This window comes from Hemicordylus capensis, chromosome 1, assembly GCF_027244095.1.
Source record: "Hemicordylus capensis ecotype Gifberg chromosome 1, rHemCap1.1.pri, whole genome shotgun sequence".
Classification (NCBI taxonomy): domain Eukaryota; kingdom Metazoa; phylum Chordata; class Lepidosauria; order Squamata; family Cordylidae; genus Hemicordylus; species Hemicordylus capensis.
The window spans coordinates 47,189,004-47,211,941 of record NC_069657.1 but is presented as its reverse complement, the minus strand read 5'-3'; the positions used below and the strand labels follow the sequence as shown (position 1 = coordinate 47,211,941).

The 22,938-nt window shown below is 42.6% G+C and overlaps 1 protein-coding gene across 9 annotated transcripts in view; it reads right to left on the bottom strand.

Moving 5' to 3' along the window:
• The window catches only part of POMT2 (protein O-mannosyltransferase 2), a 76,664-nt gene that overhangs the window by 50,532 nt on the left and 3,194 nt on the right, over positions 1 to 22,938 (bottom strand). For all 9 annotated transcript variants that reach the window (XR_008313153.1, XR_008313154.1, XR_008313155.1 and 6 more), the window contains exons 3-10: positions 18,335 to 18,419; positions 17,364 to 17,468; positions 16,271 to 16,379; positions 12,814 to 12,922; positions 11,018 to 11,177; positions 7,342 to 7,448; positions 4,897 to 4,979; positions 1,037 to 1,146 (exon numbers count right to left, since the gene is read on the bottom strand). Coding sequence is in view for 5 of the 9 variants with exons in the window: in XM_053283950.1 (XP_053139925.1) it covers positions 1,037 to 1,146; positions 4,897 to 4,979; positions 7,342 to 7,448; positions 11,018 to 11,177; positions 12,814 to 12,922; positions 16,271 to 16,379; positions 17,364 to 17,468; positions 18,335 to 18,419 (868 nt within the window). In the remaining 4 variants the exon portion in view is untranslated. The remainder of the gene's footprint in view (positions 1 to 1,036; positions 1,147 to 4,896; positions 4,980 to 7,341; positions 7,449 to 11,017; positions 11,178 to 12,813; positions 12,923 to 16,270; positions 16,380 to 17,363; positions 17,469 to 18,334; positions 18,420 to 22,938) is intronic.

The following is a 22,938-nucleotide window of genomic DNA, read 5'->3' as shown; positions in this document are numbered from 1 at the left end:
CTGTACTCTGGTTTATAGCAACAATTGTCGCTGCTTTTACGAATTGCTGCATTTTCAAATGTTTCTTGTGAGCATCAAGAGCACACTTGTATTACTATCTTCCCAAGAAATTCAAGTCAAATTTAAAAGAAATTATCCACTTCTCAATACAAGTATGAAATAAATGCATGTCTGGCCTTGTGGAAGTTATTGTTCCTCTTAAGTGGAAATTCAATAATACTCCTAACAAGATCAAGCAGGAGAGTTGAACGACAGCTGTGTTTTTCACAAAAGTTGTAGTTACTCTTTCAAAACATTTTTTGTGTTACAAACATAGAAGGCATAACCAACAAATGCTAATAAATATAACACAGACACACACATACACACACACGGACAAAAACCTAAAATATCTGGAATGGGGCTGAGCATTTGGTGATCCTATTTCTGACTGTAGCTACTCTTATGTTACTTTAAGTTTTTTACATTACAGTACTATGTTGCACACAATGTAAAACAAAATCATAATTGATGAAATCAGCTGTTTGAATTAAGAAAGGCAAGGAATCTAATACTACCAAATCTTGAAAGAACCACACTCCTTTCCTTATCCTCATCTCATAGGCAGATTCTGTGCTGGCAGTTAAGTGTTCATTAAGTAGGATGATGATTTTATTATGGCATTTCCCCAAGATTTCATCCTGGAATCTAGATTGTGATCTTTGGCACAAGCAATCACAACCAGAGCAAAGAAGTACTTGCCCAGAAGACTTGTAATCAAATGATTACATGAATGTCACCAGCACTGTATATAAACCAGTGGTACAAATACACTGCTTAAAATACTGTTTGAATAATCAGGCTGCAAAGACAATGGAAAGCATGACTAACTGAAATCCCATTAATTTCAATGGGACTCAGTCATGACTAACCAGTTTGGATGCTGCCCACTATAAATATCCAGAGCAGTGAGAAAGCAGAGGAGGAACACAAAACAATACTGGTTCCAGTTGTCAAGTCAAATTGCCTAGATCTCAGACAGGGCTTGATCGCTGACCTGCTGCTGCCGTGCTCCCACACCCTCAGGATACAGATGCCAGTGCGAATGAAGGTATCCACCTGCCATACGAAGGTTCTTCATTGTGATCACAGAGCCATATGCTAGGTCTAAAGGAAAAGAACAAAGGCTTGAGCTCACTTCCTTGGAAATGTCATGCCATCACTTCACAGCACCGCAATCTGAGCACAAACCTACTTATCAGCACATATTTTGGAAGGCTTCCTATAAAGCCAGTCCCACAACCACAGGATGGGCAGTTCCGATTACTGACTGGGATCCCAACACTGTGTAAAACTGTGGAAACAGGATGATCTCGTGACTGCCAGGATGATTTGGTGCAAATACAGCTATGAGGTGCTTATTAAGCAGGGTCAGAACTCGCGAGACTATTTTGATCTGCTGGCTCTAGATGGGGTCACACTTCCCCAGAAGGAACAGGTAGGCAGTTCAGGGGTGCTTCTGGATCCTAATCTCGCCCTAGTGCCCCAGGTTGAGGTGGTGGACAGAGGTGCTTTCTACCAGCTTCGGCCAATATACCAGCTGCATTTCTTGAGATAAACAACCTCAGAACAGTGGTACATATCCTGGTAACCCCCAGACTATTGTAATGTGCTCTATGTAGGGCTACCTTTGTACATAGGCTGGAAAATGCAGTTAGTACAGTATGCGGCAGCCAGGTGGTCTCTGGGTCATCTCAAAAGAAACCATATTACTCCTATATTAAAAGAGCTACATTGGCTACCAATAGGTTTCTGGGCAAAATACAAGGTGCTGGTTATAACCTATAAAGCCCTAAACAGCTTAGGCCCTGGGTATTTAAGAGAACATCTTCTTCACCATGAGCCCCACCGCACACTGAGATCATATGGAAAGGTCCATCTGCAGATGCTACCAGCTTGTCTGGTGACTACTCAGGGACAGGCCTTCTCTTTTGCTATCCTGAGTCTCTAGAATGTGCTCCCTGCTGAAATAAGAACCTCCCCATCTCTGACAACTTATAAAGTCTCTAAAGACTTGTTTTTTCACCCAAGCTTTTTAACTGGGCTGTGGTTTTAAATTGTTTTAAGGTCTTCATTTTTAATGTGTTTGATATTCTAAACCACCCAAAGATGGAAGTTTGGGGCAGTCTACAAATCTGAAAAACAAAGTAAAAAAAATATGATTTCAAGACGAGTTCAACCTTCCTTGTTCCATGCTGCCTTGCACTAGTAAATTAGACACATCCTATAGTGTTACCTGCAATAATGAACAAAATTTATTTGGAACTAGTCAAACTGCAGTGGAGCAGCAGCAGCAGCTAATACTAAGCTACTAAAATTGAGGAAGGGGGGGAACTCAAAAGACACAGAGATTCAGAGGAGAACATAGCAAAAGAAACACTAATGTTATTTCTTAATAGTCCACTCTACCCATTAGGCACAGGGTGGCAACAACATTTTAAAAGAAACATGCCTCTTCATTTATTTGGTGCAATAACACAATATGTCTTCAGACTTGGCCAACTTTTCTGGGGAAAACATCAGAAACCCACACATTGCAGTTGCCCTCAGAATTCCTGTTGGTTTCTCCAGATTTCAAGCCACATATCTAAAAGGAATGAGAAAATTTGCTTTGCTTCCTGCTGTGCGAAAGAATAAACTAACTGCACAAGAAACATGCTGACCGCATGTCCTCAGCAACTAAGCTGACGCGGAGGAGGTGCAGCAAAAACATATTCCCTCTGCAACCTTCACTGCCTCCTTGCATTCTCATCTCTGCTGTCAGGGTATCCCCATTCCCCCCAGCACTCTGAACGGCTCTGCAAGATTGGAGCAACAAACCCCTTCTAGTCCATGAGCCAGGCTTGCACATTTTGGCCACTGGTACTCTGTGGTTGCCAGCAGTTGACACTGACTAGATGGCACACTTTACTTCACTTACCACTTCGGGAACAAATGCTCATAGCGATTTTTGGCAATGTCTATACCACTAGAAGCCACATAATGGTGCAGCAGGGAAATGACTTGATTAGCAAGCCAGAGGTTGCCAGTTCGAATCCCCACTGGTATGTTTCCCAGATGATGGGAAACATCTATATCGGGCAGCAGTGATATAGAAAGGTGCTGAAAGGCATCATCTCAGACTGCACGGGAGATGGCAATGGTAACCCCCTCCTGTATTCTACCAAAGACAACCACAGGGCTCTGTGGGCGCCAGGAGTCAACACCAACTCGACGGCACACTTTACCTTTACCTACCCCACTAGAAATGGAAAATAAGTGATAGCATTGTTGCACTTAGAGCTTTGTGTGTGTGTTATCACCCCTTCTTTATCTCTACTTCCAAATGATTAGGGTAAAATTGCAATCATTTTAGTACAGAGGAAATGGTTAGGGCAGCAATGAACAAATAGTTGCACCCTCTCCATGGAGTAATCTTTGGAAGACATTCCTGCCAATTTTCATTTCCATTCCTCTGACATTTATAAAATTCTATAGTAGTTTTTGTGTTTTTAAAACATTTAAAAGCTTTTAAAACACCATTGCAAATTTGACTGCTGCAGACCCAATCGTCAGGACAATAAAGGCACGATGATACACTGCACTGCAATGCTATCACCTATCTTCCATCTCTAGGGATGTAAAGATAAAAGTAAAGTTGCGCCATTGAGTCGGTATCGACTCCTGGTGACTACAGAGCCATGTGGTTGTCTTTGGTAGAATACAGGAGGGGTTTACCATTGCCTCCTCACGCAGTAGGAGATGATGTCTTTCAGCATTTTCCTATATTGCTGCTGCCTGATATAGGTGCTTCCTATTATCTGGGAAACATACCAGCGGGAATTCGAACCAGCAACCTCTTGCTCCCTAGGCAAGTTACTTCCCCACTGCGCCATTAGGTGGCTACTTCTAGGGATGTAGACCTTGTCAAAAATCGCAACAAGCATCTGTCCCCCCCAGTCCCCAGATAGTACCAATCCAGCTGGCACATGTACTATTCAAGTTCACTAACCCAACACACTTCAACATCCTTCATGAGACCAAGTAAGCTGACACAACTACTTTGTGGTGGAGTATCCACAGATTGCTTGCGCACAAAACCAAGTCCTCTATCTACAGTCTCTCCCTACCACATTGGAAGTGCAATTTGGAAGGCCACCAATTTGCCCAGTCACGATCACATACATATTATGCTTTCAGACCCAGCCTGCTAGCACAGTACTATAAGATTCATTCTGGGTCAGTGTTCAGTGTTGGAATTAGGTTTAATACACTACAGAAGAGTGTAATTAGAACTTAGCCATTCCTTACATCTCAAGTTTCTCCTTCAATTCATGCAGTCATTATGCATCTATATGCTTCCATCAGTGCTGTGCTGTTCTCTACACCCCACTGCCTGCTAACCTATCAGAACACAGTAAAAATGTTTACAAATACGACGAATATTTATATACTGCTTTTCAACAAAAGTTCCCAAAGCAGTTTCCATAGAGAAAAGTAAATAAAATGGCTACCTGTCTCCAAAGGGCCCACAGTCTAAAAAAGAAACACAAGATAGACACTAGCAACAGCCCCTGGAGGGATGCTGTGTTGGGGCTGAATAGGGCCAGTGGCTCTCTCTGCTCAGTAAAGAGAATTGCCACTTTTTAAAGAATCCTCTTTGCTCTTTTAGCAGGGGACACCATCTAGCTATCATTCTGAGACTCATAACAGCTCAAGAACAGTGTAGGCCAAAAAGTACATGACTAAACTTTGCATTTGTTTTTGTTTCCAATCTCTCAGGTTTTCTTAAATACACTGAAGAGTTTTGTTAAAATACAAGATTCTGTTGATACTGCTCATCAGAGCATTTGTTCCCTCAAGGATCTAGATACTCACACTCTGGAACAGACATGTTATGAAGATTGTTCCCAATCAGGCGGGACTGAAATCCAGAGCTGAAAAAGCCATCACCAGGCCCGCTGAGAAAGAATAAAATATATACATACATATATATATGCACAGAGAAAATATTTTTATTTTTTATGCTAACTATTAATTTTCTTTAATAAGGAAATGTAAAAGTACTGATATATTAGTGTATAGAAAGGATGACCTCAGTTTTTTTAGATGCCTACAAAGATCTGCATCATTTGGCTGACAAACCACCAACATTCAGTATGTCTGAATTCCTATCAACCAAAGAAATCAAGGTTCTCAAAGTACAAAAAAATTCTGGAAAAAGCCCAGTTCCAGTGAAACATACCCCAGTCCTTGGTCTGGATACTCCCCATAAAATGTCCTTAAACTCACGTGTCTCAAATTTGCAAGGCTGGAACCTTACTGTGCACTTCTGAGAGAGTCACTTTTCTTCACAAATTGGAACACTGGTACTCACTGTGAAGGTTTCTTCTTGCTGGTGTAACAGAGGGCACGCACAGTGGGTTATCTCCACTCACATGCTCCAGAAGCAGGACTATTCAAACGAAGGGAACCTTTAGGGAACCTGTGTCGGGCGGGTCTCCTTTCAGTTCTTTAGTCCTGCCTACGCTCCAGAAAGCCACTTTTTATCAGCTCTTGCTGTTTTTTGAGGCCTACCTTTTCCAGCTTACTTGTTTTTCACTTTGGGTTCTTACCTATTGTTCCTTTTCTTCTTATAGCTGAATGCTCCCCTTCTGGGCAGTCTTCTTTTTAGACTGATTTTGAGGCCTACCTAAAAACACTGATCGTTGAAGCCTATCTTTTCAAACTTCACTGCCTTTGGATGGTGAGTCTTGCAACAGGGACCTCTGACACATTAAACCCATCCTTACCTGCTCAGTTAGTAAGCTTTGGTATATCCCACAATGGATATCCTCCTACGCCAGCAGAGAATGGAACATTGGCACTCACTGTGAAGATTTTGTCTTGCTGGTGCAATAGGCACCCATGCCTTCCTCCCATGGTCGGCTGGGTCTTAAGTGTCACACTATCTATATCTCTATACTTGGCCTTGGACTTCTCTAATATATTCTCTGGCCCATCTTCCTCTGCTTCGGGTACTTTTATTCAACGCAAGATATTTCTTTACTTGGCTTTACAACAGAACTGAAGGGGTACCACCCTACACAGGCTCTGAAAGGTTCTCTTCATGTGAATAGTCCTGCCTCTGGAGCATGTGGGTGGAGATAAACCACAATGGGTGCCCTCCTACACCAGCAGAGAAAGTTTAATAACTTATTCCGGGCATAAGAGGTATGAGCAGTAAATATGAACACTGAATGTGTTGTGGCAAGCGGCAACATGGTGAATGCTGACATTTACTGGTACTTTGTAAAAGTTGTGAGTCAATGGAATGTGCCAAAAGACTGACTGGTTAAGTCCTAGAGCCAGCCAATTGCTCTGGCTAACAACATCACTTTGAAACTTGTTGGGAAAGTGGTATATTGTATTTTTAAAAAAAACAGAACCAACCAACCAAATTGTATCACTAAAACAATTACATACCATAGCAGGTTGGCAAATGTCCAAAACAAACTCACAGCACTCATGCCTGACTTTTACTAGTAAAATTTCAAGGCCAACCAAATGCTTGTAGTCAAGCTCTCACATGTGAAGACAAGAATCTACAGAAAGTAACGGGCACTATTTGCCTGTTTTGCATAAAGAGACAATTCCATTATGGCTCAGTTCAGACATCACACCAAACCATGATCTGAATTTCTGAGCAAACTGAAGTATATTATGCAGCTGCAGAAACCATAGTTTAGAGCAACTTATTTGCTTTCATTTTCTGTCTTGGTCAGCACTCTCTGGAGGCAAAACAATGGCTGTACAGTTGTCCCTCACCAACTGTGAGGATTCCATTCCTGGAAAACTTGGCAGTTGGCGAGGCATAGGATTACATTGTAAACAGGGGGTTAAGGGAATTGTGAGTGCCAAAGTGCCTAAAATCCACCAAAAAACATTTTTTAAAAACCCTGACCCCTGGAAAAGATCCCCTGACCCCCGGAAATGACCCCCAAACACCACCCCCAAATCCTCCAAAATTGCCCCCTGACCCTAGGATTGACCCCGTGACCCCGGAAAGTCATGGGTCTGTATTCTGGATTGCCAGATTCTGGAATGCCAACTGACTGTAAATCATGGTTTGTCAATTCAAATGCTACCCCAAACTAAGAAGTAAGCATCTTTAAGCATGGGTTGGTATGACTTGAATGGAGCCAGTGTTACCATTTTACTGAAACGCTAGCACAGAGAAGTTTTCATACTGCAGTTTAAAAATAAAAAGTGATAATATTACGGTTACTCAGTTAAATCCAACACATTTCCTTTCTGCATTGAGAGCAAAGCAAGTAGAAATACCTTCTATTTAACACTGCAAAATGGACAGCAAATACAGCCGTGTAGAGGGCAAGTGGCAGTATTATGAGGCAGAGGAGACGAGCCAGGAAGTGCTTCGCCAGAGTGACCTGCAGTAAATAGTTGAGAACAGTTGCAGGAACATTTAAGCAGGATCTCTATCAAGATAAGTTCTTTATACACCTCACCAAAGCGTACCCCAAACCAAGCAAACTACTACTTCATACACTCGTATACTCAAGTAAGACCAGAAGAAGGGGAAGCCAAACCAAATGACCCACTGTATCCAGCTTCTGAGACTGGAAGAATATCTCCCCCAAACCATGTTCAAGGTACCCACCTTTGCACATCACATAATTCCATGCCCAAGTGCCTGACATAGGTATTTCCCATAGTCTGGGAAACATGTATATCAGGCAGCAGCGATATAGGAAGACGCTGAAAGGCATCCTCTCATAGTCTGGGAAACATACCAGCGGGGATTTGAACTGATAACCTCTGGTTTGCTAGTCATGTCATTTCCCTGCTGTGCCATTAGGTGGCTTCTATTTTCAAGTACTTATGTTTAAAATAAAGATGTGTAACAACCCAGAGAGGAAAATAAAAACAGGCTCATCCCGCTAGGGCTCAAGTTTTTACACCACATACATAAACAAGAGATGCATTTCTCTGAGCTTCTTCAAGAAATCCAACAAAGAGAAACCACTCAATATTACTAGCTGCTTGCAAATGTATTCAGCTCTACCACACAAAGATTTAGACATATGTTGCCCAAACCTATGCATATTCCGTTCGAAAAGAGTCCTACTGAATCATAAGCAGCATTCCGACTAAGTTAGTTATTACATCACACAGAAATTAATGGTACTTAAGTTAGCCATGACGAACTAGTGTCACTGATTTCAATGATGTTTAGTCATGACTAACATGATCTGGGTGCTGTCCCACCAGACCTATCTCTAAGTAAGTGTGCATAGGACCATAGCCCTAGTCCCCAATTACCTACTTGGATCGCTGCTTGTTCTTTGACTTTGGAATACAGGAGGGCCTCAATATTTGCAGGGATTCTATTCCACGCTACAACTGTGGAAACAGAAACTGCGAATATCAAGGCATTAAGGCAATGGGGAATTGGGGGTTAGGTTTTGAGGAAAACCTCAAAAAAATAGAATTTGGGGTGTGTGCAGGGGAAGCTACCATCTTAGCTGCTCCCCTGTCACGCTGTGCCCCCAATTGTCTCCAAAGCAGCCAAAAACCACCATTTCCTCCATTTAAGAACAGAGTCATTTGAGACTCCAAAATACTAGCCAGAAATGGACTCCCCAGTAATTTCTGGTCACCCCTGACCTGTGGATATGTAAGGTCAATGGGCTTTTCCTCCTGTTTTTCCCCACGTATGCCAAGGTTGGGTGTATATTACCAAAACACCTGAAAACCTTTCTTTACGCCCAAGCTTTCTCAGCTTTTTTAAATTGTCTGTTTTAATTTTATGGTTGTGTTGATTTGTTTTAACTTTTATATGTGTTTTAATTGTTTTATGTTAACCGCCCAGAGACGGAGGTTTGGGTGATATATAAGTTTGATGAATGAATGAATGAATGAATGAACGAACGAACAAATCACAGATATGCAAATCCGCAGATACAGAGTCCACAGATATTGAGGTCTTACTGTACTGTATTGCTATTCTATAGATTTCCCCCCTTTGAGGTTCCCTAGCCAAATACAAACGAAATAAAATATAATTTTCAAGCTGGCTTCTTGTTCTATCTTGTTCAAAAGAGATCATATACAAAATAAAACAATTAGTGCTGCTTTCTCAGAGCAACTGAGGAAGAGCTGGCAATCAGTTAGTTAGTCCCCCAATCCATCTTCCAGAGTCAGGAGATTTCTGTGCGTATTGGAGCTTTGCTAGAAGTGGTGCAACCAAAATTACTTTGCAGCCGTCTGCAGGCAGTAGGCTCAAGGATGATGGATTTGTCCTGTTTCAAATGCAATTATCTGACTTGACATGAGAAGCAACCCTTTTCAGAAGCTGGAAGACTGCATCTTTGCACGACACACAGACTTACTTTAATCAAGGAAAAACAAATCACATCGCAGAAAGAAGAAAGCCACGTTTCCAAAATATAAAAGGATAGGAACAGTAGGTGGAATAAAGTGGATTTTGAAACTTCAAAAAAGCCTGAGACATCAACCACAGAAGAATTAACACACCTCTGAGAAAATCAGCTTGAACAAACAGCATTGTGGCTGGCTATAAAGTCCATGACCTTGCTGCTAATGAGGTACAGATTTAATAACATTTATCCCTGAGGTCAGCATGCATCATTTTTGATGTCTCCTAAATACTGGCTTGAAGTAATTTAAGCCCCTTCTGAAAAGCAACAGCTACCCTGGCACCTTATTTGAAGTCTGCCAAAAAAATAATAATAATGAACCAAATCTTTGGGCAAAAATGAACAGGCTGCAGTTTTCTTTATCTTCAGAAAAGTTGCTCAGCCTGCTGAAGCTGCAAAACTCAGCAGGCACAGCTCTAAGCCAGTGACTAGCAATGATACACTTTGTACCAGACTTCAAGCTGTATGATTGTTCTGAAGGTCAAAATAGCCTTCCCCTATCACAGCAAATTAGATGCAGCTAGGGATGTGCACAAGCTGAGGTTCATGTGTTGAACCAGTTCGGGCGAGGGCCAAAAACTGGTTTGGCACCGCCAGGGGTGGGAGAGTGGCCAGCAAGATCTTTAAAAAGGAGTACCAGCAGGTGCTTTACCTGCTCTCCCCCACCCCATGCAGCTTCTTGCTGCGATTGAGCTTCTCACGCGCAGAGCCGTGCAGCAACCCACGCACAGAGCCAGCATGCACATGGCCTTTGCACATGTGCGAATACCATCTGCGTGGTCAGCGCAGTGTTGCTGAGCATGCAAATGGCATCTGCACATGCGCGGAGGCATGTGCATGCTGGCACCATGCATGGGTTGTTGGGAGAACGCTGTCACAGCAGGAAGCTGCATGGGGTGGAGGAGAGCAGGTAAGCACTTGCTGGTACTCCTTTTAAAAAAGGTCCTGCTGGCTGCTTCCTTCCCCTGCCGGAGGCGCCGAACCTGGGCACAAACCTTTGTTCATGTACATCCCTAGATGCAGCAAATCAAAGGCTTCTGACATCAAGCACCATTTACTCACACAAAACACTGCTTGCAAAACTCAGTGACAATTCCAGATTTATCTGTACAGTCCAAAGTGAAGTGAAAACAATGATCCAGGGCAACAGTCTTCCTGACTCAACAATAGCATCACTTTAATATGGAATGCAAACAGAAGTCTTATACACTTCAAACCTATGGATTTCAAACAGCCATTTTGGGAGGGCGGTATAGAAATCAAATACATACATACATACATGTTAAGGTGGCTCTTTGCTGCATTCATCATCTGGCTCCAATACAGTAATGCAGGGATTCTCAAATTTTAGTCCCCAGATGTTTCTGGACTACAACTCCCAACATCCTCAGCCACAATGTCTGAATTTCATTGTGGCAGAGAATGATGGGAGTTGTAGTTCAGCAACCTCTGGGGACCCAAGTTTGGGAATCCCCAGTACCATTGGTTGCAGCAGCGGCAATGCTTTCATCACCTTTTTGTCTCACAAATGCACACGAGAAAAAGTTCTAGAGACTCACCAGCGAGAGACTGAGGTCTCCCAGCAACTTCCAAAGGTCACTAATAGTGTTCAGTCCAACCAGGATGACTACAAAAAGGCCAACGAATTTCACCCCCATTGCACCTGCAAGACTTATCCCTGTCAAACCCAACCAGAACCACCAGGGGGCAGAAAAGGGCCTGCAAAACATATTTTTAAACATTTCAAGTTGATGAAATCATAAACTTTCAGAAAGCATTCTTCCAAATCATCAAACCTAACTCCAAAAAGGTAAGATATGCTCTGTTTTAAATAGGCCTGAAGGGGAAAAAATAAAGTGCTTTGGATGATTGGGCCATACTTCCATATAATACAATTAACCCGGATATTAGTGATCCCAACAGGAAATATAGAGAATTACGGCATTGTTAAAGCAAGAGATAATCATATCAGCTAGGGTAAATGGCTCATAAGGAAGAGAACTAAGTTCTAAGAGATGACCCTCTCCTCCCGGGGGAGGAGAATCTCAGCTGAATTCTAGATTCTCTAGAATCTCAGCTGAAGCAAGCTGATTTGGAGGGAATGTCCCAAGTGTTATCTCACTACATACCAGACAGAAATGACCTTGGAGGTCATTTCTGCCCACCTGACCCATGGAGACGTTAAGTTTTGGGCTTTATAAAAATATGTTAAATAAAATGGATACGCGGATCTTAACTCTGAATGCCGATTTTTATCGTGTATGCCGAGGTCAAGTGCCAATTACCCGATTGTAGATCTGCAAAACTGCAGGTATCGGGTCCACGAATGCCAAGGTTTGCCCGTACTTTAAACCAACTATAATAAGGAAGCTAACTCGCCTGAACTAACAGATCCCCATAGCCTGCTTTAGGAGCCAAGGAAGACTGCACGTTGAATCTCCAAGTTCCACCAGGCAGACTGACTCCTTATTCTCTTGGGTTAGATTTCCCTGGGACACAGGCATTCCTGGAGGAAGTGCCCAGCCGATCACTGCAAAGCAGTCTCTGCTCTTCAGGGCATCCAAGGTTCCGAATGCAACTTTTTGCTAAACACAGAAGAGAGAGCTCTACACTCTGTGACCTCTGCTCTTACCAAATGCCTATATAACTGATCCAGAACATCCATCGGATGCTATCTATTTATATAATTATCTAAGGCATACCCATGGCTAATCCCGTGTATGGCAGCTCTCGTGATAATTCACGAGCAGAAGCATCATGGTATTTGGGCAGTGGATATTCCATATGCAGATAGGGAGGAGGAGCCTGTGAGAGCAGAAGCACCATGGTGATTGGGCAGTGGGGATTCCATATGCAGATAGGGAGGAGGAGCCTGTGGCACCATGGTGATTGAGTAGTGGGGATTCCATATGCAGATAAGGAGGAGGAGCCTGTGACGGCTAAGGTCTGGGGAAAGGGAACTCATATTTACAGCCATGCCAATGATTGCAGCTGCAATGATGGCTCAACTCCTGGAACAGGAGTGTCCTGCCCAGTCTTCTGAGCTGCTATGTCTACACTCTGACTCATGATATCATGCTATTCAATTATACTTATTGGGAAATAGTTTATCTGTTCTACTACCTGGTATGCTGGCCCTTTTTAGCTGCCGTTTTACATGCTCTGTGTATGATGTGCTTCTAGGTCTTCGTGATCGATTTCTGTATTGTTTCATGGTACGTTGCAAGCTGTCTCCAAGACTCTTTGGAGCCATCTTGGCAAGATAAAAATCCCAACCAATAAAAACAAATCTTCCTCCACAGGCATGAAGGGTCACATGTTCAAATCACAAGGAAATTAACCACAGTCAACTTACCTATTTGAACAGGAATTATACTTGACCATACTGAGTACAGCTCCCATGAGGAAGAACATGAGAATGGGATCAAGTAGGATGTATTGGGAGAGAGTAATGCACCCTGTGTCTGGAAAATAAAACAAGGCCATTTCAGCTGCTGTCCCCAAAATAATCTGCCACGTGAGTTGTTTTTCACCACTTAGTCAAGTATTATACAGGTGGCCCTCGTTATTCACAGGGGTTCTGTTCCCACCAATTTCCATGGATAACAAAACTGCAATAAAGAAACCTTAACCCTATGGGGATTGGAGGGGGGGTTTAGGTTCCTAAGCACACTGAAGCGTGCTGTATGTCACAAGGATAAGCAGGGGGGAGAAGAAATAAGCACTCCAGCCCTTCAGCACTCCAGCCCTCCAGAAATAAGCACTCTCCAGCCCTTCAGCAATGCCCCCAAACTTCCAGATCCTCTGATTTTTGTTCCTTTTTGAGGCCCCCTCCAAAAGAGCCACAAAATGGCTCAGCACTACAAAACGGCAGCAGGAAATGACATCAGAAGTAGTTTCCTGTCACTCAAGAACTGCAGCCAGGTGAAATTAACTCTAAAATAAAATAACCCTATTTTCACCCCAGAAATAAAGAAATTGGGTCCCTATGACCCAACCGTGGATACTCGAAACCACAGATATGCAAAACCATGGGTGCTAGGACCACGGGTAATGAGGGCCACTTGTAATACTGAATAGGAAAAATAAGCAGATCAAAGTGATTCAATCCTGAACATTAACACTCTAAAGTGCTTCAAAACCTCTGAACGCTTGGGAGAACACACACCACTTTTTAAAATCTAGAAGAGAATCTAGAGCACCAGCAGAGGCTGAACTGTAACATTTCAAGCAACAAATCCCACTTCATCAACTTGATTTTGCCTATGCCGACCTCAAACGGGCACTTTAATTGTTCACAGAACCAGCTTCCCTCTATTATAACAATGACTTCTTGTGGGTGCCAGTAGCCTAATGAGCACTGCCATATATATACTACAGGCAGCAAAGTTCAGAAAACCTTCTTAACTTTAGAATATACTGCATTTCTACAGAGACAAGCATCCCTCCTGGGCATCCTTTCAACAATGAAATTTTAAAACACAGCAAATATGGTTTTCTCACTAGATCTGCTACTTGGCCTACCCTTCATAAACACTTTCCTTTCATTGACAGATATACCATTATCATCAGAGATAACATCTCCTAGGCATGCAGTTTAAGATGGGCTAGATTAAATTATTGTCAGGTAGATTCACAGCTGGTGAACAACTGTACCCATGAAGTGCTCATTAATAGTTCCACTTCAGCCAGGAAGAAGGTATCATGTGGAGTGCTACCAGGCTGTGTCCTGGATCCTGTGAAGTTCAACATTTTAAAAAACTGTTTTGGACAACAGGGTAGGGGGTACTGCCTATCAAAACAGAATCAAGTTGCAAAAGTATCTTGACAGGCTCACACATCGGGTCAAAATCAATCAGATTAAGTTCAGCAGATAAATGTAGTCCCTCATTTAGAGAAGAAAAATCACATGCACAGATATAGGATGGGGGAGACTTGGCTTGAAAGGATCTACATGTCTTAGTGAACCACAAGTTGAACATGAGCCAGCAGCATGGAGCAGCTGCTAAAAAGGTGAATACAATATTGGGCTGCATTAACAAACGCATAGTGTCAAGATCACGAGAAGTACTAATTCCACACTATTTTCCACTGGTCAGATCTCACCAGAAATACTATGTCTGCTTCTAAGCACTCACTTTAAGGACAACATTGATAACCTGGAACAGGTTCAGAGGAGGGCAACAAGGATGATGAGGGTCTTAAAGCCAAGTTATATGATGAACAGTTAAAGGAGTTGTGTATGTTTAGCCTGGAGAAAAGAAAACTACATGGGGATCAGAGTTCCCTCTATTTTTTTCCCATCTGAGCGTGGAATGAGTTTTGTTCTGGGCAGCAGTATCAAGGCAGTATATACACACATGCATTCAGAGTGGGGTCTTCCCAATTCAACATGAGCAGGCTCTAAAATTAACTGAGCTGACATTTTAAAACTTGTGAGCACGCGCACATGTACACGCCTTAGAGGGAACACCGATGGGGATATCATGACATTTTTAAATATCTGTCACATAAGAGGAGGTGTGGACATGTCCTCCGTTGCTATTGAGGGCAGGGCTAGAACCGGTGGGTTGAAATGGGAAAGAACTGGATCTAGGTTAAACATTAGGATGAATTTCCTAACTGTAAAGTGCCGCTCAACAGTGGAACAGTCTGCATCATGACCTCTTCTTCACTGGAGATTTTCCAGCAGAGGATGAATGGAATCATCTGTCAAGGATACTGCAGCAGATTCCTGTACTAAGCGGGGGGCTAGATTAAGAAGACCTCCAAGGTCCTTTCCAACTCATAGAATTCTATGAATTTAAGGTCATCAGCTTCTCTCTGTCCCTCTTCTCCTCCCCATGAATTCAGACGATTATCAATTCTTGCCAGTGTTTCAACTTTCAGATCTCCCTCATCCTTTCTGCAGCTAAAACTCTCATCTATGCTCTGCTTATCACTCCTTGTCAGATAATTCAGAAAGCCTCTGCTTTACAACAACAACAAAACAGACTTTGTTCCTTAAAAAATACTTTATCAACTTGGCAACAAGGTGTGGACATTCCAAACAAAAACTAAGATTTTTTTCTGGTGCAATAACCTTCAGATCCCTGTTAAGCTTGCTTATACTTGTGGCTCTTGTTATCCGCAGGGGTTCTATTCTCAGCTACAACTGGGAGTAATGAAACCGCTGATAACGAGACCTTGAGCCAATGGAAATTGGGGGGTTAGGTTCCTGGAAGTGAAAAAAGACTAAAAGGGCAGAAATAAGAGAAATAAAGTGCCATGCTATGCTCTCCAGGTCTCCAGCAATGCCCCGCCCAAACCCCAATTCACCAGATTTTCCATGAAAAATCACAGGTGAAATTTTTTCGAAAGACCAAAACACAAATTGGCTCTGTTCTGCAAAATGGTGTCTGTAAATTACCTCGGAGATCATTTCCAACCACACAGGAACCACAGATAGGCAAATTTTTACTATTTTTTAAACCTCATATAAAGAGGTCAAGTCTACATTGCCCAACCACAGATACGCAAAACCGTGGGTGCTGGGACCATGGATAACGAGGGTCCACTGTATATTAGAAACAGAGGAATTGTTCTTCTATATACAGTCTATTTCTCTTTTACTTTTTGAGCATTCTTAACCTAATCACAGTCATCCTCACATATTTATTATTAGTTCTAATCTTAAGACAGGAAACGGATGTGAACATAGATCAAGATGCAAGACCACAGTATTTTCTGGTAGAAAAGGAAATGAGCAGCTGACACCTGACTCCTTGACAAGTTTTTTTTTTCCCTTTAGGGAAAACTGGTAAGATACTTACCAAAAATCAAGATGGCAGCTGTGAGCATTGCTGCAGGCAGAGATTTGGACAGTTCCAGTACCGTGAGGTAGGAGAATGGAATTAGGCACGAACCAAGGAATGCACAGAACTGAATAAAGAGAGGATAAATAAACTTCAAAAGGTGCTGACAAAGGTGCCCTCTACAATCTTCTTGATCTCTTTTACTACACAGCCATAAAAACATACACACACACAAAAATAACAGTAATAATAAGAATAGTTTGCATTTCTATAGCACTTTCAAAGTGTTCAAAATGATTCGCATGCATTATCTTGCTGTAATCCTTATAACCACCCTGTAAGGTAATATCTCCACACTGTAGCTGGGAGTGGAGGCTGAGGGGGAGCAGCTTGCTTAAAGTCATCTGGTAAGCTTGTGGCAAAGGTAAGATACAAACAGAGGAAGTCCCAAGTAGTTATCATAATACATCAGCTCTCATGAGAAAGAGCCACTCAAGTCGGTCTGCTGAGCATTTCCAAGCAAACTTTGAAGTTATATAGTGCATTTCTGAAAACATTGGAGATCTGTTTTGTGGTCAGTGTCAGGCAGAATCCTTTCCAAATCATCCTCTCCACTCATTCTCACTGCCTTCACGGTCACCCAACGAACTTCTCCTAACCCAACAGCATCCCTCAGATTGTTACCCCATAATGCGAAGAGAACTGGCTGCCTCAAAGTCCAGTCCCTCCTAGACAACATCCACTACATTCAAAATGAGAAGAGTCTATTTTCTCCTATCCCCCTTGCCTTCAAGACACTTTCCAAAGAGTCTTTTCTCCCAAACCAACCTTCCACCTGCCATAAGCTCAGCCATGCTTTCCTCGTCACATACAATTGCTCAACTCTTTCCCCTCACTTCCCTTTCTCCACAAATGGCCACTCCTTCCGACACCCATTACCATCTCCATAATTCCGATTTTCTTTAGCACAACACCGTAAGCATAATGGTAGTATTCCAAGATATCCCTTCTTGACACTGAAAGAAACAAGATTTCTTCACAGCAACAAGAACATTCTTGATCTTCTCTAGAGGTTGTTTCTGGCTGCTTAAGCAGGTCCATACAGTCTTACCCCTCTCATTCCTAAGTAGTTATGCTGCTCATATTTGTCCCCTGGCTTCTGGAAAGGAAAGGTGCCATCGTAGCCACTCAGGTAGCCAGCAAGTCCTATCAGCATCTACAGAGTAGAAGAGAACAACTAATCCAACTAGCTCAACAGATGCAGAAAACCATGACATCAAATCAGTTTTCAAAAAAGACAGACATTTATATTTCGAATTTATAATTTACTTAAAAACCTCCACACAAATCATACATATATATAATATAACAATCATCCAGACGAACATAAAAGTCACACATTTACTACAGGCACTAGAAGGTTTTCCTTTCCTAGGGTCAAAACATCTGTAGGCTATGTTTCAATTCTAAGATACATATTGGTAACCATGAGAATAGAGGAAATTATAAAAGAAGCTGTGTAGTATCCAGATTAAATTAGTCATGACTAAGTCCCATTCAAATAAGTGGCTATGATAACTTGAGTCATACTAATTTCAATGGGAGATGCAAGTAACCTAATCTGAATCCTGCCCAAAATATCTTAGTGGAGGAAAGATCTTGGCTATTGGCCTCAGAAGCCAAAAATTGAACCTCCATGTTCAAAGGCAAAATATCTTTGATTACTAGATGCTGAGTACATGTAACTGGGGACAGCTATCACTGTCATGCCTTCCTTATAACATCTCAGAGGCACCTGACCAGCCAAACTAAAAAGAGTGCCAGGCCAGATAGATTTTTGCTGAGCAAAAGTTCTTGTGTTCAGACTATGGCTGCAAGCAGCAGCTGGCCTAACTTCACATTCATAAAGGCAGAATTCACATTCAGTAACAGTTTACCACCACCATTAACTTGAAAGGAATGCCCATGCCTACTGGTTCGTAAACCTTAGTGGGAGTGAAACTGCATCAGGATGACAATATTCTGCAGCCAAGGGGTTCTACTGGACTGTAGTGTGCGTAAAGATAGAATATAACTACTTACCTTCCCCAGTGGAGGATGGACGTCAAAGAAAAAGGTTCGGTTAATGTAATAGCTTCCCATCTTTCCAAAATGTGTTTCATCCCAGCTATGAAGAGAGAGAGAGTGGCGTGGGGAGTCACTATTCATTATTATTGATGAACCTTCAAGCTCGCTAGTAACCTTGACCTTTATCACCTCTGGTCATTCAATGTGATAAATTGTAAATTGATCTGCACACAGTTCAAGAGTGCAAAGCAGAGGCCTTTGTCATTAGATAAGATAATCCTGACATCACATTTAGTGGATCGAGACCGGCAGGCAAAGGGGCTTCTCTTGAAGGACAGAAATTGCATTCTGATCTGCAAGTCTGGATCTCTAATTTTAAAATATGTTTACGTGGACAGCAGTGTTCCCTCTAAGATGTGCACGTGTTACTATGTTTTTTGATGTCCGCTCAGTTAATTTGAGATCCCGCTCAGGTTGAATCAGGAAGGTGCCACTCTGAATGCAGGTGTGCACACACTGCCTTGATACTGCCACCCAGAACAAAATTCATGCACACACAGATGAAAAAAACGAGACAGAACACTGGAGGACAGCCGAGGACCAGGATATTTAAAGGTCCTCCTTCTATATCTTCAAAAGTGGTGATTATCTTATATTTAGCAGTGGGGAGAGCAACTGGCCCTATCCAGCCCCAACACAGCATTCCTCCAGTGGCTGTTGCTGGTGTCTACCTTATGTTTCTTTTTAGATTGTGAGCCCTTTGGGGACAGGAGGCCATCTTATTTATGTATTATTTATTTTTCTATGTAAACCGCTTTGTGAATTTTGTTGAAGAGCGGTATATAAATATTCATAGTAGTAGTAGTACTGTATGAATCTGCCTGCCCAATTAAGTATTTGATGGAGGCCCTATTCTGTGTCCCTCTGATAACAGAAGTGCAACTGGTGGTTCTGTGGGACAGGACCTTCTCAGTATTTGGAGTCAGACTGTGGAACTTCCTCCCTCAGAAGTGATGTTTGGCTTCCTTTCTGCTGATCGTTTGGCACAGGGTTTCTTAACCTTGGGCCCCCAGATGTTCTTGGACTACAACTCCCATCATCCTCAGCCACAAAGGCCATGTCTGGGGATGATGGGCATTGTAGTCCAATAACATGCTAACCCTGCTAACTTGGCAAAGAGGCACCTTTTACCGTGGTGATTCTCTTTATTTAGCAGGGGTAGAGTAACTGGCCCTATCCACCCCCAGCACAGTACCTCCAGTGACGGTTGCTGGTGTCTATTTTATGTTTGTTTGTTTGTAGATTGTGAGCCCTTTGAGGACAGGGATCCATCTTATTTATTTATTATTTTTCTATGTAAACCACCCTGAGCCATTTTTGGAAGGATGGTATAGAAATCAAATAAATAAACAAATAAACAAACATCTGGCGGCCCAAGGTTAAGAAACTCTGTTTTGGCATACTGTATTATGTTCCAGCAGACTTTTGGCCTGAAGAACAATTGAATAATATTTTCTCCCCTTGTCTGACTTTGGTACAGGCACCTATGACATTTCTTTGTTTTTCTCTGTGTGCATTTTTTAAAGATTGTGAGCCCTTTTGGGATGGGGATTATCTTATTTCTTTTTCTTTGTAAGCCATTTTGTGAACTTGTTGTTGAAAAGTGGTATATAAATATGCATAGTAGTAGTATTGCCAACGTTGCTTTGTTTTTAGTTTTAATAACTTTAAGGTTATTGTTTGGGTTAAGTGGTTGTTAGCCACCTTGGATGTCCTGTTCTATGGAACAATAATGCAGGATACAATATTTTCAAAATAAATTTCAACTGTTGTTTCTTCAAAGTAGGCCACAAATGGAAGCCTGATTAAAACCTATAAGTTTGTTATAGCTGTGTTTATGGAGGTGGCAACATGGTAGGGGGGAAAACAAACTTTCACAGACTGACAAAGAAATAATCTGCTCACTGATTAATTAACCCATTGAGGCTGTAAACTTAGACATCACTTTGAGAAGCAAAAAACAGAGACTGTCAAGACACTGGGAAAGTGAAAAACAGAGACTGTCAGACACATGGGAAAGGCAAAAGCTGCTGGAGATTGAGATTTAGGAGCAGGGCAGGAACAACACAAGAAGCTGCCATATACTGAGTCAGACCATTGGTCCATCAAGCTCAGTATTGTCTACCCAGACTGGCAGCAGCTTCTCCAAGGTTGCAGGTAGTCCAGTCTGGAGATGCCAGGGAGGGACCCTGGAAACTTCTGATGCTCTTCCCAGAGCAGCCCCCATCCCCTAAGAGGAATATCTTACAGTGCTCACATATGTAGTTTCCCTTTCAAATGCAAACCAGGGCAGACCCTGCTTAACAAAATGGGACAAAATTCATACTTGCACACACACACACCCCTCATCCCAGTGTGAGGAACTTAGACAGTGCAACTAAGGTCTCGGACAGAACCTAAGGCTGCACTCCTAACCCTTTTAACAACTTGAACGTGCAGAATCAGATGAACCCAGCTACCCCTGAGCAAAGGCAGCATGCACATGGCCTCCACGCATTTGCATGCATATGGCTGTTGTGCATGTGAAAAGGCCATGTGTGCCAGCATTGCGCAGGAACAGCTGGGAGATGCTCCGTTGGCACGCAGCCATAGCTGAGGGGAGCGCCAGGATTACGGCAATGGCGGCAATCAGAAGAGGAGCAGGTATGGACCTGCTTCCCTCCTTGTTAAAGGGGCTGTGTGAGCCCTCGGTTTTAAAGGGATGTGCCCACAATTCGGATGCCAAATCACATTTTGGACACATCCCTAGCAAGAACAAGGCTCCAGCTTGCACATATGTATGGCTGGACTTCACAAATGTTAAGTGTTAAATCACAAGACGACCTGCAAAACGGTTCCCACTTGCACACGTATTCCACACCACAACACATGCTGTATAGCAACATGCTATATAGCAACATCCTACTCTTTTCAAGTAGCCCACAACTCATCCAACACTAGCACAAAAGATCATGTGCCACGTGAATTGTTATACGACAGAAGACAGGATGCTAACAGGCTTCCTAGGAGGAGGTTCATAGGGCTGGGGACTCCCTTCTTCAGCCTAAGGTGGCACGTTTTCAGTTTTTTATTTATATTACATTCTTATATAGCCTCACAAGTATCTGAGCAAATTCAGAACATGCTCTGTAATAAGTCTCCCAAATTAACCTAGAGTCTGCCCACAACTACTTAATAAACTTCATGATTTGGGGATTAAGCCCGGATTGCTCACATCAAAAGCCAACATTTGTCCACTGTACCACACTGGCTCATACCCATCCCACTAAATCCAGACTGTCGGGTGACTGGCTGAACACACACAAAAATGTGGTTAAACACACTTGCTGTCTGGCTGTGCAATATATAGCCAGATATGAAAGGAGGGAATCTGCTGATCTCCTTAAAGCCAATCTAAAAGCAGGTGGCAGTCACAGCACTCTACTAACCATAGGCCCTAGTATGTCTTGTTTGACAATCCTTAAATGTCTTTCAAAAAGCTAAGAGAGAAAAAGTGGCATGGATATTTTTTTTCTGGGAGGGAATTCCACAATCATTGGGCAATGAAAGAGAAGGCCCTATCCCACATTCCCAAGAAGTGTGCCTCCACAGGCATTGGCATGTGGAGTAGAGTCCTCGTAGCACATCTTGTCAGGTGAGTAGATTGAACTAGGAGCAGACAGTTTTCATGTGACCTAGTACACATCTGAGGTTTGCACAGACAAGCCACAGATTGTCTTTCTTCTCTGTAATAGCCCACTGGCCCCACAGTTCACAGTCCTCCACCCCCGCCCCATATACCTACATGTATGTCTATATATGAGAGCCAGTGTGGTATAGTGGTTAGAGAGCTGGAACAGAAATATGGAGACCCCAGGTTCAGCTTCCCCTCAGCCATGAAGCTCAATGGGTGACAGTACAACCTATTTCACAATCCAACCTGTCTCACAGAGGACTGTTAGATAGGAAAACCTTGTATGCTGCCCTGAGTCCTTGGAGGAATAACAATATAATTGACTACAACTCCCAGAATCCCCAGCCAAAGGCCATTGCAGCTGGGAATGCTGGGATTTGTAGTGAACAACATCTGGGAATCCCTGTTTGAGGGAACACTGGTCTTGAGGTAGCAAGCATGAATTACCCCCTTTGCTAAGCAGGGTCTGCCCTGGTTGCATATGAAAGGGAGACTACATGTGAGCACTGTAAGACAGTTCCCTTAGGGATGGGGACGCTCTGGGGAAAGCATCTTCATGTTTGCATTCAGAAGGTTGCAAGTTCCCTCCTTGGCATCTCCAAGATAGGGCTGAGAGAGACTCCATCCTGCAACCTTGGAGAAGCCACTTACAGTCTGGACAATACTGAGCTAAATGGACCAGGTATAAGGCAACTTCCTATATTCCAATAGAAGGTTGTGTAAGTGGGCTTGCATTATGCCCAAATGTTTCTCTTCTTCCCACCCACTTTAGCATTCCTTAAAATCCAGTGTGAAAAAGAGTTCTGAACTACTTCATTTCAATTGGTCTTTATAAAAGTCCTACCACAGATTTTAATCCTGCCCCTCCCAATGAGCCAACATAGCT